Here is a 16,773-nt window from a genome sequence, read left to right on the forward strand (position 1 = left end):
AGGAATGCCAAAAGTTGCCAATAGCCACCTAGAAGGTAGGAGAGAAATATGCAATGTGATCTCCCTAAGAGCCTCCACATGGAACTTTTAAAAGTTCAAAGAATATACCACCAGCAGACCACTGTAAGAGATGTTAAAAGTAGTCTTTCAAGCAGAAGGAAAATAATACCAGATAGAAATATAAATCTACACGAAGGAATAAAGACCAGAAATGGTATATCCTATGAATATAAGTATTTAGAAGCATACTGTTTTATATAATACATAAAGTGGTATAACATCACATAAGGGTAGAGTATGAGAAGTAAAAGTTATGATCTATAAACCTTAAAGCAACAACCAAAATAAAACAACAAGGAGTTACAGCTTATAATGAGCAAAGGAGAAAAATGGAATCATGAAAAAATTCAACTAATCCAAAAGAAGGCAGAAAAAGAGGGAAAAACAGTAACAAAGAAGAGATCAGAAAAATAGAAAACAAATAAAACTCAACCATGTCAACAATCACATTAAATATAAGTGATCTAAACACTCCAATTGAAAGGCAAAGATTGTCAGAGTGTATAAAAAAAGTAGAATCCAAGTATATGTTGCCTAGAAGACACTGACTTTATTTATTGGTCTGTTTATTTTTATTTCAAGTTATTATTTTAAATTCTAGTTAGTTAACACATATGGTAAAAATGGTTTCAGGTGTAGAATTTAGTGATTCATCACTTACAAATAACACCCAGTGCTCATCACAAGAAGTGCCCTCCTTAATACCCATCACCCATTTAGCCCATCCCCAGCCCACCTCCCTCCAACAACCCTCAGTTTGTTCTCTATAGTAAAGAGTCTCATGGTTTGCTTCCCTCTCTTTTTTATCCCTTCCCCCATGTTCATCTGTTTTGTTTCTTAAATTCCACATGAGTGAAATCATATGGTATTTTTCTTATTTCACTTAGCATGATACACTTTAGCTCCATCCACATCACTGCAAATGGCAAGATTCCATTCTTTTTGATAGCTGAGTAATATTCAACTGTGTATGTATATACCACATCAGTTGATGGACATTTGGGCTCTTTCCATAGTTTGGCTATTGTTGATAATGCTGTTATAAACATTGGGGTGCATGTAGAAGACAATGACTTTAAATACAAAGATACAAATAGATCAAAAGTAAGAATATGGGAAAAAATATACCATGCTAATACTAATCAAAAGAAACATGGAGTCACATTTCTATTTTCAAAACCTACTACAAAGCTACAGTAATCAAAATAGTATGATACTGACATAGGATGGATATCTAGAGAAATATAACAGAATTAAGAGTCCAGAATAAACTCTAAACATTTATGGTCAATTGATTTTTGACAAAGGGGGCAAACAATTCACTGGATACAGAACAGTCTTTTCAACAAATGGTGCTGGGATAACTAGATATCTATATGCAAAAGAATGAATCTGGACCATTATCTCACACCATACACAAAAATTAACTCAAAGTAGATCACAGAACTAAATGCATAAAACTCTTAGAAGAAAACACATGATCTTAAGTTAGGCAAAGATTTCTTAGATACAACAACAAAAGCACAGCCATAGAAGAGAAAAGGGTAAATTAGTCCCCATCAAAATTAAAAACTTTTGTGCTTCAAAAGCCACCATTAAGAAAGTGAAAAGAAAATCCACAGATTGGAAGAACATATTTGCACATCATCTGTCTGATATGAGATTTTTATCCAGAATATAAAAAGAACTCTCACAACTCAATAATAAAAACACAAATAACATAATTTTAAAATGGGCAAACAGTAGACATTTCTCCAAAGATAAATAAATGGCCAATAGGCACATGAAAAGATGCCAACACTGTTAGTCATTACAGATATGCAAATCAAAACCACAATCAGAGGGGCGCCTGCCTGGCTCAGTCGGTTTAGCGTCTGACTTCAGCTCAGGTCATGATCTCACACTCCGTGAGTTCAAGCCCCACGTCAGGCTCTGTGCTGACAGCTCAGAGCCTGGAGCCCGCTTCAGATTCTGTGTCTCCCCCTCTCTCTGCCCCTCCCCTGCTCATGCTCTGTCTCAAAAATAAATTAAAAAAAAAACATTAAAAAAATTAAAAAAAAAACACAATGAGAACACTTATCTTGATGAGCATTGAGTAATACATAGAATTGTTGAATCATTATATTGTACACTCAAAATTAATATATAACAATTTTGTTAACTATCTGGAATTAATTTTTTTTAATTAAACAAATAAATCCACAATAAGATACTTCACATGGTTTAGCAAGGCTATAATCAAAAAGACAGACATTAATAAGTGCTGGTAAGGATGTGAAGAAATTGAAATCCTCATATATTGTTGACAGGAATGAAAAATAGTGCAAATACTTTAGCAGTTCCTAAAAGCGTTAACACAAAGTTACCACAGAGCCATCCATTCCCCTCCTAGGAATTTACCCAAGAGAAATAAAAACAAATGTCTACATAAAAATTTGTACACAAATATTCATAGCTGCATTATTCATAATAGCCAAAAAGTAAAAACAACCCAAATTACTATCAACTGCCAAATGGATGAACAAAATGCAGTATACATCCTGCAAAATGGAATATTCATGTTCAGCAAGAACGAACCTCAAAAACATTATGCTAAGGGAAAGAAGTCAATCACAAAAAAACATGTTTTGCAAGATCCTATTAATATGAAATGTCCAGAATAAGGAAATCCATACAGACAGCAAGTGGATTAGTGGTTACCTAGGGTTTGGAGAGGGAGCAGGAGGTAGAAAATGAGGAGTTAACGGTTCAAAATTTATTTTTGGAAGGATGAAAATGTTCTAAAATTAAGTTATGGCAATGTTACACAACTCTGTAGTTATAGTAAAATTATTCAAAAACATGGAGTTTTCTCCAGGAACGCAGTAAGTTATATTAATAGGCTAAAGGACAAAAACCACACAATCATTTCAATAAATGTAAAAAAAGTATTTAGCAAATCTAACATTCATCCCTGATAAAATTCTCACCAACCATAGAGACGAATTTCATCAACCTTGAAAAATCTACAGCTAATATGATGAAAAGCTAAATACTTTATCTCTAAGATCAAAAACAAGGCAATAATATCTGCTCTCACCACTTCTATTCAACACTATAATGGAAGAGCCAGTGCAATAAGGCAAGTAAAAGAAATAATAGGCATCCATACTGGAAAGGAAGAAGTAGAACTCTTTCTTAACTGATGACATGATTATCTATGTAGAAATTCTAGGAATATACAATAAAAGTATTAGAACTAATAAATAAGTTTAAAGATGTCACAGAATACATGATCAATACACAAAAGTCAATTGTATTTCTATATACTAGCAACAAACAACTTTGGAATGTGAAATAAAAATTATAATAATATAAAAAATATAAAATATTTAAAAATAAATCTGACAAAAGATGTACAAGACCTAAACACAGATTAAAAAATCACGTAATTGGGGCGCCTGGGTGGCGCAGTCGGTTAAGCGTCCGACTTCAGCCAGGTCACGATCTCGCGGTCTGTGAGTTCGAGCCCCGCGTCAGGCTCTGGGCTGATGGCTCGGAGTGGAGCCTGTTTCCGATTCTGTGTCTCCCTCTCTCTCTGCCCCTCCCCCGTTCATGCTCTGTCTCTCTCTGTCCCCAAAATAAATAAAAAACGTTGAAAAAAAAATTAAAAAAAAAAAAATCACGTAATTCTTTTTGTTCCTGTGTCCCTTACAAAACTACAAAGGCTCTATGGTAGAAACCTCTTCTGTTATTACATTTAGGCTTTGGCTACTTTTATAAACACCAATTTAAACCTCAGACTTATAAAATTAAGTTTAATACCCAAAATGCAGAATGTCATCATTCACTTCTGCATGGTAACATGACCTCATAATCAGTTATCAAATTGTAAATAATTGTTGGAATGGTTTCTTGACTTTGAGTTCACTGAATAAAAACTATAAAATTACACTGTTACATCTACTAGGATAAAATATTGCAAACTGTGCATGCAAAAATATAAGATGGGCCATTTACACACAATTCACAATCAAGCAATCTCTGTAAATACATATGATCATATGCATTATGTATATGGCAACAAATTTTTTGTGTTCTGATAAACATAAAAGAACATTTTTTTCAAACTGTTGAATTTAAAGGGTTTTTTGGGAAATTTTTATGAAAAACAATCTGTATATATTTGACATCAAAAATTTCCACTTAAAATGAAAATAATTAGAAAAATTATCTGCATCTATAAGCTCCATTGAGTATATCTCTCCTGTATTTATACCTCCGTATTTCCTTCTGAGCGTCTCATCTTTTAAAAACACAGTTTAGTTTTAAAATAAAAGGATTTAAAAAAAATTTTTTTTTAACATTTATTCATTTTTAAGACAGAGTGTGAGCAGGGGAGGGGCAGAGAGAGAGGGAGACACCGAATCTGAAGCAGGCTCCAGGCTCTGAGCTGTCAGCACAGAGCCTGACACAGGGCTCAAACTCAAGAACCGTGAGATCATGACCTGAGCCGAAGTCAGAAGCTTAACCAACTGAGCCACCAAGGCACCCCTAAAAGGACTTTTTTAATTCTGAGCAATACTCAGTTAAGTGCCACCTGTCTAATATTGGTGAATTTCTCTTTTTTTTCTTAATATTGGTGAATTTTTCAGCATAAGATCCACATGCCTAGAAAAGTAATAAAAGTTGGCTGTTTTCCAATTTTGCTGGTAATTACACCTATTTTGGGTATTAATTGCAAGCTTTGATTTCTACTAAAACTTATAACCCATACTTTGAACAGATCCAGTCAAGGGGAGAAGAGAAAAAAACCTTAGGAATGTACTAATATCACTTTTGACTTCACCAATTTCAGAACACATCCGAAGAAAGAGTACCTGGGTATTTGTAAGACGCCTGACTTTTTTTTTTTTTTTTTTTTTTAATTTTAGAGAGAGAAAGTGCAAGTCGGGGAGAGGGGCAGAGAGAGAAAGAGAGAGAGAGAAAGAATCTCAAACAGCCTCCATATTCAACACAGAGCCTGATGCAGGGTCATCCCATGACCCTGGGATCAAGACCTGAACTGAAATCAAGAGTCGGACACTCAACCGATTGAGCCACCCAGGCGCCCCATGGATATCTGAAAATTTTTAAGTAAAATACTAAAATTTTCAATGTTAAAAAAAGACCTGAAAACTGAAAATTACAAAATACTGATGAAAGAAAGTTTTGAAGACTAAATAAACGGAGACATATACCAAGTTTATGGGTTCATTGAACCAAATAACCAATATTGTTCAGTGTCTATTCTCCTTAAATTGATCTATAGATTAAATGCAATCCCCAGCAAATTTTTTGTGAAGTTTACAATCTGATTCTAAATATTTAAATAGAAATATGAAAGAACCAGAATAGCCAAATTAAATTTGATAAAGAAAAACAGAGGTTAAAGTCTAACACTCTCTGTGACTTCAACACTTACTATAAAGCAATAGTAATCAAGACAGTGTAGTATTAGCATCAAGATAAACAAATAGATCAACAAAACAGATTAGACCTAAAAGTATACAGACAATTGATTTTCAACAAAGGTATGAAAGCAATTACGTGGAAAAAGTCAACTATCCGGGAACAATTGGATAGTTATAGATCAAAAAAATACTTTGACCCATATGTTACATCACATATTAAAATTAACTCAAACTTAATCATAATGTAAACCTAAAACCATAAAATCCTTACCAAAAAAAATAATAATAGGAGTTAAAAGCTGAAGATTAGACACAGATTTCTTATGTATAACACTAAAGGCATGATCCATAAAAGAAAAAAAATTCACAAATTGGATTTCAACAAAATGTAATACTTCTCTTAGAAGGCACCTGGATGGCTCACTCAGTTAAGCATACATACAACTCTTGATTTCTGCTCAGGTCATGATCTCACTATTCGTATGATTGAGCCCCATGTCCAGCTCTGCACTGACAGTGTAGAGCCTGCTTGGGATTTTCTCTCTCCCTCTCTCTGCCCCTCCCCTACTCCTGTTCTCTCCCTCTCTCTCTCTTTCACGTGTGCACGTGTGCTCTCTCTCAAAAATAAATAAATCAACTTAAAAAAACAACTTGTCTTAAAAAGATACTTCCAAGAGACTGAACAAACCACAGACTGGGAGAAAATATTTTTAAATCATATATCTGATAAAGGATTTGTATTCACCCAATGGAATACTACTCAACAATAAAAAGGAATGAACTATTGATAGACACAACACATGGATGAATTTCAAAATAATAATGCTGAATGTAAGAAGTCAGTCAAAAAGATCACATACTATTGTAATTCCATTTATATAAAATTCTAGGAAATGCAAATTAATCTACAGTGACTGAAAGCAGACTAACAGCTGCCACTAAGGGGAAGTGGCCAGATAGAAGGAGATGGGAGGGGTGAGGATGAATCAGAGAGAGGGATAGCTGAGAGCAATGAGGGAACTTTTGGGTGATACAAATGTCAAAACTTATCAAATTGTGTACTATAAATATGTACAATGTGTTGTGTATATGTCAATTTATAACAACAAAGCTGTCTTAAAAGGAATTAGAGCAAACTTGACAAAATATTAACATTTACTAAATCTTGATAGTGAGTACATGGCTGTTGTATATTTCTTCATACTTTTCTGTATACTTGAAATATTTCCTCATTTAATTTAGAAAAACTAATCATATTCTTCAATGTGACAGCTAAAAAAACTGAGTAAATGGAAGAGATAGGGCTGGAAGCCTAGCTCTTTAGTCCCCACTTCAATACTCTTTCCATTCTATCAGGGTAAAAAGTGCAATTTGCAAACATACATAAGGTTCAAAGAAAAGTGCTTACCCTTAAATTTATTCACTGTCCCAATGTTTTGAAGAATTCTTCTAGGACTGTGTGCTGCAAAACAAGCTGCCTTTTCATATTCACCAAGCAACATTAATTCATTGAACCTACAATCATTGAATTTTGTTATATATTATAATAAATAGTACACACAAAAAAGAAATGATTAGAAATATCTATAACAGACTAAACACAGTAATACAGAAAAACTATAACTACGTTCATTCATTCTGAAAGATGCCCTTTCACTTCTTTCTGTAATATTCTGTCATGTTTTACAGCCTTTGAACCTTACCCTGTACTTTATTCCTATAGTACTTAGTGCAAGACACAGAAAATGGAAAAAACTTGAACTGAATTAAAATGGGCTCAGATTTTTTTCTCTCGTGTTGTCTCTAGACAAAGAGATATTGGGAAAAGAAGGGCAATCTGCTTAGAGACTCAGCATAGGGGAAATAGTAATTGAAACACAATAGCTGCAGAACTGGAGATCAAGAGGTGAAGCTTATGTTGCTCTGCCACGAATCAGACTCCCAATTAAATATGAGACTAACACAAGAAGAAAAAATAATAGTTCAGATAACTTAAGCCTCTACTCCTCTTCCTAGGGTAAAATGTCTTCAAACCAATCCTTACCCCACAATTAACAAAACTATGGCAAACAGGATTTACAGTGTTGCAAATGAATTTGAAACCCTAGAGGAGAAAGACCAAAGTAATACTAATGAGCAAAATACATAAAACTTTTAGCCTCAACAAAGTTTCTTCCCTCATGTCTAAAGCTGGTAGACTTGAAAAAGCATACAGTGTAAGGAAATAAAACAGGCTTTGGTGCTGTGCCAAAATGATCTTTGCCCCTTCTTTGTACCACATCAATAGAACAATTAAAAATTATTTAACATATGAAACTAGGAATATTACATATGTTCCTTACATACTGGCCTCACAGGCTATGAATTAACCTCTTAAAGAATAAAGTCTTAGATCTCCTTAAGCCTCTATTATGCACTATATAATAACTTAAGTATAAGGGGAAATACACCTTTTTAAAACATCATAGGATGGAAATGATGAGGGAAAAAAATGACTAAATTGGTTAGGATAATCTGACTCAAGAAGACACTCTCAAAAAATTTTTGTAACATCAGACTTATTGTTAGGAAATGCAAAAAAAAAAAAAAAAATACAGTATACATAAAATTTAAATCAACACTCAAGTCACCTATATCCTCTGAAAAATTTCCTAGACTACCAACCTAATATTTTTTACATAAAGAATTTTTTAAATTCTAGTTTATTTTCTAATTTGTTTAGTAGAGTAAAACTGTAAAAATACAAAATCTAGAGACTATAACTCATCAAGATGCTAAATAAGTGCTATACATTTAATAAATATTAAGTATTTACTTAATAAATAAATAAATATTAAATAAACGTGATAACATTTTCACAAGGAAAACCAAAGCTTTTAAAATAATTTGTCTTTCATAGGGTGCCTGGGTGGCTCATTTAGAAGGCCATACAACTCTTGATCTTGGGTCGTGAGTTCAAGCCCCATGTTGGATGTAGAGATTACTTAAATATTTTTAAAATTATTTATTTATTTAATATTTGCCTTTCAATGTAGGAAAGCAAAATTTCAGCTTCTTTTGCCTTGCCTGGATCATCTTCAAGCAGTTCCTCAATAATGCCTTGGTCACCTGTAAATATTGAAAGTATCACAGAATATTTAAGATCAATCAATAGAAAATGTCAGCAACTTAATGCTATGGTTTCTAACAGCACCAACCTCTTTTTCTTTTTCTAATTAACTCAACTTTTGGGGTATTTTTCTTAAAGTTTATTTATTTTTGAGAGAGAGAAAGAGAGGGAGGGGCAGAGACAGGGGGAGAGACAGAATGCCAAGCAGGCTCTGCACCATCAGCGTGGAGCCCAAGGTGGGCTCAAACTCACAAACCATGAGATCGTGATCTGAGCTGAAATCAAGTCAGACTATTTAAGTTTTTTAATGTTCATTTATTTATTTTTATTTTTTTAAACGTTTATTCATTTTTTAGAGACAGAGAGAGATAGTGTGGGGAGGGGGGGAGCAGATAGAGAGGGAGACACGGAATCTGAAGCAGGCTCCAGGCTCTGAGCTGTCAGCACAGAGCCCAATTCAGGGCTGGAACTCAAGAACTGTGAGATCATGACCTGAGCCAAAGTTGGACGCTCAACCAACTGAGCCACTCAGGTGCCCTAAGTCAGACTATTAACTGACTGAGCCACCCAGGTGCCCCAACAGCACCAACCTCTTTTTTTTTTTTTTTAATTTTTTAATGTTTATTTATTTTTGAAGAGAGAGACACAGAGTGTGAGCAAGGAAGGGACAGAGAGAGAGGGAGACACAGAATCTGAAGCAGGTTCCAGGCTCCCAGCTGTCAGCACAAAGCCTGATGCCAGGCTCAGACCCACAAACCGTGAGATCATGACCTGAGCTGAAGTCAGACACTTAACCGACTGAGCCACCCAGGTGTCCCCAGCACCAACCTCTTCTTAAAATGAGTGGCCTCCCTATCCCTCTCTCCTTTATTATCAGGTACATTTTTAGCTTTCTCCCTTTGGCTTACCACATCCTCTATTTACCAATTATGTGTTAGCTGTTGAAGGAAGAAGCCCATAGGGTAATAGAGAGCTAACAGAAGTAAGTACATTTTTTATTTCTTTAAACTTAGCCTAGAAAAGTCATCACTCTTTAGCTTTCTGGGGGAAAAGATGATGTTTTCCATTATTTTTGGTAATTAAAAAATACAGGTAAATTACCATGTAAATCTTTAGTTTTCTGAATTTGCTCCACGAAATCTTGAAATGAGCTGCTCATATCAGATTTTACCCATGAAGTAAGTGCATTTGAAATAATCTGCAGTCTTTGATGACTACAAAGAAAAAAAAAAATCAACAATACACTGAACCTAAAATCAAATACAATATTAGAATAAACATAAATAAAAGCTTCAAACTTAAAAAATATACAAGCAATCTTCATACCGAAACTGTAATTCTTTGTTTAAATTTTCAGCTAAATCTCTCCGTTTTAATGTCACCATCATTTCCTCATCTAAATCTGCCTTCCTCTGAACTGGTACATATTTTTTCAACATAACCTGTTTAATTTCAGCATATTTATCTTCAAGATGTTTCAAGTATTTAGTGAGAGCATCTAAACTGACGGATTCTTGGAGAGTCATGCCTAGGGAAAAGGGAACAAATCAAACAGGCCAAACCATGCAGGGTAACTAGTGCTCAAACAGCAAGTTTTAGCAAAATAAATCAGTTTACTATGTTATGAAATAATTAAAAAATGATAGCATGAACTTATAATTTACAGAACATAAACAGAATTAGCATACAATTTTAAATGTGTAGCAGTTTTAAACATATCATCAATGAAGACTGATTGTCCAAACCTGAGTATCTTAAAAAGTTTTAATGACCTCATTGACACACCTTGCAAACCTCTTAAATATCAATGCGACTAAATACCACTAAGAGTTTCTGCCTAATGAGTCAGGATTTTTGTCCGAAGATTTCTCTCTAGCTAAATCTTTCATTCATCTACTATAGTAAGCCCCAGGGTAATGTTTATTCTTTCCAATGCAAAGCTTATAATATCTGCTAAACCTTCAATCCTCTCTTCCTCATTGCCCCCTGTATTCATTATTCTTAACAACCCACTCACACATACTTAAAATGATTCTCTTATTCAGGCCAATTGTTACCTTTATTATTATTATTTTTTTAATGTTTATTTTTGAGGGGGTGGGGAGAGGGAGAGGGAGAGAGAGAATCCCAAGCAGGTTCTGAGCTGTCAGTGCAGAGCCTAACTTGGGGGTCGAACTCATGAACTGTGAGATTCCAACCCTAGCTTAAATCAAGAGTCGGATGCTTAACTGACTGAGCTACCCAGGCGCCCCCAATTGTTGCCTTTAAAAGGCTTACCTCAAAATTCTCTCCCAGAAACTCCCCTGGATTAATGCTACTCGATTTTTAATCATTCCCTTACCCTGAATCCTCTCAGCATTTAATCAATTTGACTTATTCTCTCCTTATTCATATGTACCTTATTTGTAGTTTGATAATCATAATTTTATATTTGAAGTGAATCTAGTCCCTGCTTCCACCAAACACAGGATGATCAACCAAACTCAGGTGAAATGCTGTGTTATGGAGCAGCTCATTGTCTTCAAGACATAGCTTCTTCTACTGAAACCAAAGTGACTTCCTAAAATTTCCACCTATGGACTCTGCCTCTGGATAAACACTGGTTGAAACCCTTAAAAGTTTTTAATACAGTTATCTATTCTCAAAGTCGTACTTTTCTTCAGGATGAATATTTGCAATTCTTCTATCCATTCATCATAAAAACTTCTCAACTCCTGATGAATTCCAGGATATACTCCAAAGTTTCTTAAAATGTGACTTAGCTGAAGATGAAGAACCAGTGAATACTGACATCAATGTCAATCAACCTGGAGTCCTGTCTAAAGCTGTTTGTAAAGTCTGGCTCAAGTCCTGGTACACTTCAAGATATACACACTGCAGCACATATATACTAATTTGTGTAATAGGTAATAACTGAAAACAGTTGGAATTTTAAATATTTTAAACAAAATACAGTACCTGGAATAGGTTTTGAAGGATCTTTGGAGAAAGTATGATATTTTACTTCTTTTGCGTCATACTCTGCCCTAAGTTGCTTCATTTGGTCTATTTGCAATTGAATTTGTGAGGAATTATTTTCAATAACCCTCATTCTGAAAAACAGAAAGGCTTTCTTATATTTCTCTCAATGAATTTAGTTACTTAATCATAAGATTTAAAGTAAAACAGGTTAAATCATTATTTTGGCTAATTATAATTTTGAACCATTATGGACTTAGGTAGAGGTTTATAAAACAATGCCCATAAATGGGGCGCCTGGGTGACTCAGTTGGTTAAGTTTCTGACTTCGGCTCAGGTCATGATCTCACGGCTCATGAGTCTGAGCGCCACGTCAGGCTCTGGGCTGACAGCTCAGAGCCTGGAGCCTGCTTTGGTTTCTGTGTCTCCCTATCTACTCTGCCCCTTCCCTGCTCATGCTCTATCTCTCTCTCAAAAAATAAACAAACATTTAAAAAATTAAAAAAAACAAAACAACGCCCGTAAAAAGTTAATTAACCTCACTAGTGAGGAACAGTTTTCTTTCAGAGCATCAATAAAATCTTACACTATGATTCACAACCTCACCGGAAATTTGTATGTGTAAAACATAATAATCTGGCCACAAAGTACTATGTCTACTTCCAATAGTTGAAAATTACCTTTGCAATTAGAATTATTTTTGTAATTGTATTAGTTTCCTGTTGCTGCTATAACAAATTGCCAAAAAACTTATTGGTAGCTTAAAACAACAGAAATTTATTCTCTCACAGTTCCAGAGATCAGAAATCCAAAATCAGCAACACTGGGCCAAAATCAAAGGGCTACACTTCCTCTAGAAGCTCTAGGGAAGAATCTGTTCCTTGCCTCTTCCAGCTTCTGGGGGCTGCTGGCCTTCCATGGCTACATCACTTCAATCTCTGCCTTAGTGGTCACACTGCCTTCTCCCCTTCTGCCTGTCAACACTCCTTCTGCCTCTCTTTTATAAGAACACTTGTGATTGTATTTAGGGTCCACCTGGATAATCCAGGATAATCTCCCTATCTCAAGATCCTTAATGTAATAACATCTGTAAAGGCCCTTTTTCCAAATAAAGTAAATTTCCAGGTTCTCAGGATTAGGACCTGATATCTTTAAGGCAATTATTCAGTCTCCTATAGTAATTTTGATCCTAGAGCAGGAGGAACGATAGTTACTTCTTTGAGATAAAACTGACTTATTCCAGTAATGGGGATCTTAAAGACCAAGAGGTAGATATAAATTTCTTTTAAGCATTATTTGAAGTTCACTGCCTATCTTGTCACTAATATGTTGGCCCAGGGAAGAAATAACAGATTAAAATAAGTTAGATACATAAATGTCAGAGTTTTTGGCAAATTAAAAACACATTTGTCAGTACAAAACTGCTGCCTACATCTGATTACTATACAGAATTCCTGGTGACTACAGATGGCTGAGTAAGAGCCTGCAGCATTTATGAAAGAAGGACTGTAGAAATAAAACATCCTTTGGCTTTCATCCAATAAAGTTAAGCTTGTGGAAGAAGAACATACTAAAAGTAAACAGACTTCCAAAAGAATTGAAAGCAGGGACTCAGATACTTGTACATAAATGTTCAGAGGCATTGTTCACAATAGACAGAGGTAGAAACAACCCAAGTATCCATCAACAAATAAACAAAATATGGTATATTCATACAATGGAATATTATTCAGCCATAAAAAGGAATGAAATTCTAATATATGTTATAACACTAATGCAAAGGTATCTAATTGTTGCTCCTTTCTATAACTACTTTTAGGATCTTTTTATCTTTGACAGTTTCACTGTGATAAATCTAGTTGAGAATCTCTTATTATTTATAATGCTTGGGATTTTGGAGGCTTCTTGAATCTGTGAATTGCTATCTCCCACCAGGTCTTGAAAATTTTCAGCCATTATCTCTTCAAACATTGTCCCATTATTCCTTTTTTTTTTTTTTCCCCCTACTTTAATCCATTATAGTTAACATAGTGTTATTTGGTCACAGATGCACAATATAGTGATTCAACAATTCCATACATCACTCAGTGCTCATCACAAGCATTCTCTTCTGAATTCTTTTTTTTTTAATTTTTTTTAATGTTTATCTTTATTTTTGAGGCATTAAGAGACAGAGCATGAGTGGGGGAGAGGCAGAGAGAGAGAGAGACAGAATCGGAAAGAGGCTCCAGGCTCTGAGGTCTCAGCACAGAGCCTGACGTAGGGCTTGAACTCACAGACTGTGAGATTGTGACCTGAGCCCAAGACGGATGTTCAACTGACTGAGCCACCCAGGTGCCCCTCTTCTGAATTCTGATTAGCCAGGACTTTCTCACTCCATCCTCCATGGATGGATCCTCCTTTTTTTATAATAGCTATATTGAATATCATTCATATACCTTAAATCCACCCTTGTATACAACTCAGTGAATTTTAGTATATTCAGAGTTCTAAGACTATGACTTCTGGATCCAGAATATTTCATCACCCTAAAAATAAGAACCACATTCATTAGCATTCTGCTGAACAGAAGGCAACTTTCTATGCAGCCCCCAAGGGTTGAGCAGTTTACTTCTGGTTCACTCTACAAGGGTATAGCCCTTTAATGTCCCAGCTTTATATGATGAGGATTTCCCAGTAGACTGGACCCTTGGGTAGATCCTAGGCTTTGTCTTTTGTCCCCCTGAAGCTTATAGTCACTAGTTTTAACAAGGGCTCTCAGGGCCAAAGAAGCATTACTGCTCCTCTTACCTTTTATTACAATTTCGCGCTGATAATCTCTTACTCATTTGCCAGCTTCCTGTTTACTTTTAAAAAGATTTTTTAAAAATATTTTAGGTAGCATTTTTCCCAAATAAAAAGATCTATCTCAACATCTAGCCAACTTTATTACCAGAAATGGAGGTCAAATTTTGCATAGTTTTCCAAGATGATTTGATATAATCTATAAAAATCATGTACCCATTATTTACCAAACGGAACACTTGAAAATATAACACTACTCAACAAGAGAGCATCTTATCCCTTCCCAAATTACGTACTGTTGTGCTTCAGAGGATTAAGTGCTCTAATTCCGACAGTAATCGTGAAATTGTACTATCAAAACTTCGACATAAGAAATTACCTGGAGCAATTATCCGCATCCTTCATTTTATAATACTACAATGTGCTTAATATCCTAATCTTAACATCCTAAGAGATATTAAAAAATTCTCCAATAAAATTATTATTTTTCACTTGAAAGAAGTAAAAAATTTAGTTATTTCAAGTTGGTAGGAAAGGTCACATAAAAATATAGCTTTAAAATAAAATTGAGGGGTGCCTGGGTGGCTCAGTAGGTTAAACATCCGACTTCAGCTCAGGTCATGATTCTATGGTTCGTCGGTTCAAGCCCTGAGTCCGGATCTATGGTGACAGCTCAGACCGTGGAGCTTGCTTCATATTCTTTGTCTCTCTCTCTCTCTCTCTCTCTCTGCCCCTCTCCCACTTGTACTCTCGCTCTCTCTCAAATGGATAAACATTAAAATAAATAAATAAATAAATAAATAAATAAATAAATAAATAAAGCCATATCCAAAAAACCCCAAATCTGTTTAAAACAAATAAAATTAAATTAAATAGAAATTCACAAAGACTGAGAACCACTGGTTTTAGTTACAGTGACTAGTTAATATAACCAAGTAACATCATCTTTTGGGCTACTTACTAATATACTTACTTTGCTTCAAGTTGGATTGTTCTTTTCCTGTGATATACCAATGCTATGGGCTCTGCTGCCAAAGCTTTAAGTTTTCCATGAAGACAAAATGCAGTCTTTTGGCTTTCCTTTATTGTCTCAATAAAGGCATCATATTCTTTTTTGATTGAAGTAAGAATGGATTTGTATGCAGTGACATACTCTATTACCTGAAATATGATTTTTCTGCCTATGGTACTCAATTTTTTTCTAGAAGATGATGGAACAAAAAGCCTTGCAAACAGCATTGTAGATTATTTCTTAAATAAAACATGATGAGCAATTAGAAGTCTTAAACTTTAATTCCCAGTCAAATGTGACTGAGTATTAAAGACAATTAACATTTACTGAATATGTATTTTGTGAATCATAATACTGTGAGCTTAAATATTTTTGCTTTACTTAATATGAACACAAACATTATATGATGTCAGTTAAAACCAATATGAGATCTAATTATTTCAATTATAGAGATTTTAAATATAATTACCTATCATCCCTTACTATTTCTAAATTTAGTTTCTGACTTCATTCAGACCTTAAAATCTTGGATTCCCTTTACCTCTCTGTTTTTCTAACCTATGAGCTCCTACTAATACTCTCAATTACCAAATGGTACCAAAACCCACTACATATTCATGGTTTCCTATGGTGTATACAGGTACAGACTATCTCAAGAAGGATAACAAAAGAAAATAGAAAACAGTGGGTGCCTGCAAAGAAGCAAAGAAGCAGGGTCTGAGATGAAAAGGACCTGACTTCTTTCCATTGTCTATTCTTTACTGGTTTTCTAGTTCTTTTCCTTTCTTTCCATGTTTCTTTGTTTCTTTCTTTTTCTTTCTGTTAATCTTGTGTATGCATTACCCATGCAAAAGTAAATAATTAAGAAACATTTTAAGAAAGTTAAAAAACAAAAAAAGTTATAAATTTATGGTTTACAAATTCTATGTACAGGGAATAGATGTGATCAATTCATAATTTTCTCTGAAAGCTATAATAATGCTATCTATCCCTGCTACATCTACAGAGTGTAGACAGAGTGTGACAGAGTGTAGACAGAGTGTGAATGGGGAGGAGCAGAGAGAGAGAGGGAGACACAGAATAAGAAGCAGGCTCCAGGCTCTGAGCTGTTAGCACAGAGCCCAATTCAGGGCTCAAACTCAGGAATGACGAGATCATGACCTGAGCCAAAGTCAGATGCCTAACCAACTAAGCCATGCAGGCACCCCCTGATTGTCTTTTTGACATATTTACCATATTTTTGACATACTTTACCATATTCCCCAGCTATTCAAATCAGGAGGGCAGCCACCCAGGAACCTTCAATAGGACAGAGGCCATTAGTCTGTAGTCTTCCAAATTAAATACCCTCCTGTTCCTGGCCATCCTCCACTTCTCATGCCTCTAGGACACACCACAACAATCCAATATAACTAAGA

The 16,773-nt window shown here is 34.8% G+C and overlaps 1 protein-coding gene across 6 annotated transcripts in view; it reads right to left on the reverse strand.

Annotated features, from left to right (window-relative positions):
• Window positions 1-16,773, reverse strand: part of CLHC1 (clathrin heavy chain linker domain containing 1) — a 40,813-nt gene that overhangs the window by 16,296 nt on the left and 7,744 nt on the right. For 4 of the 6 annotated variants that reach the window (XM_019424250.2, XM_019423951.2, XM_019424106.2 and 1 more), the window contains 5 exons: window positions 11,560-11,693; window positions 9,928-10,129; window positions 9,703-9,815; window positions 8,516-8,600; window positions 6,901-7,007 (listed from right to left, as the gene is read on the reverse strand). In XM_019424250.2, the coding sequence (XP_019279795.1) occupies window positions 6,901-7,007; window positions 8,516-8,600; window positions 9,703-9,815; window positions 9,928-10,129; window positions 11,560-11,692 (640 nt within the window). In that variant the 5' untranslated portion in view covers window position 11,693. Of the gene's footprint in view, window positions 1-6,900; window positions 7,008-8,515; window positions 8,601-9,702; window positions 9,816-9,927; window positions 10,130-11,559; window positions 11,694-15,316; window positions 15,505-16,773 lie in introns of all 6 variants that reach the window. The other 2 variants (XM_019423718.2, XM_019423873.2) reach the window with 1 other exon arrangement.

Source organism: Panthera pardus, unplaced genomic scaffold, assembly GCF_024362965.1.
Source record: "Panthera pardus isolate Hobbes unplaced genomic scaffold, ASM2436296v1 HiC_scaffold_25, whole genome shotgun sequence".
NCBI lineage: Eukaryota > Metazoa > Chordata > Mammalia > Carnivora > Felidae > Panthera > Panthera pardus.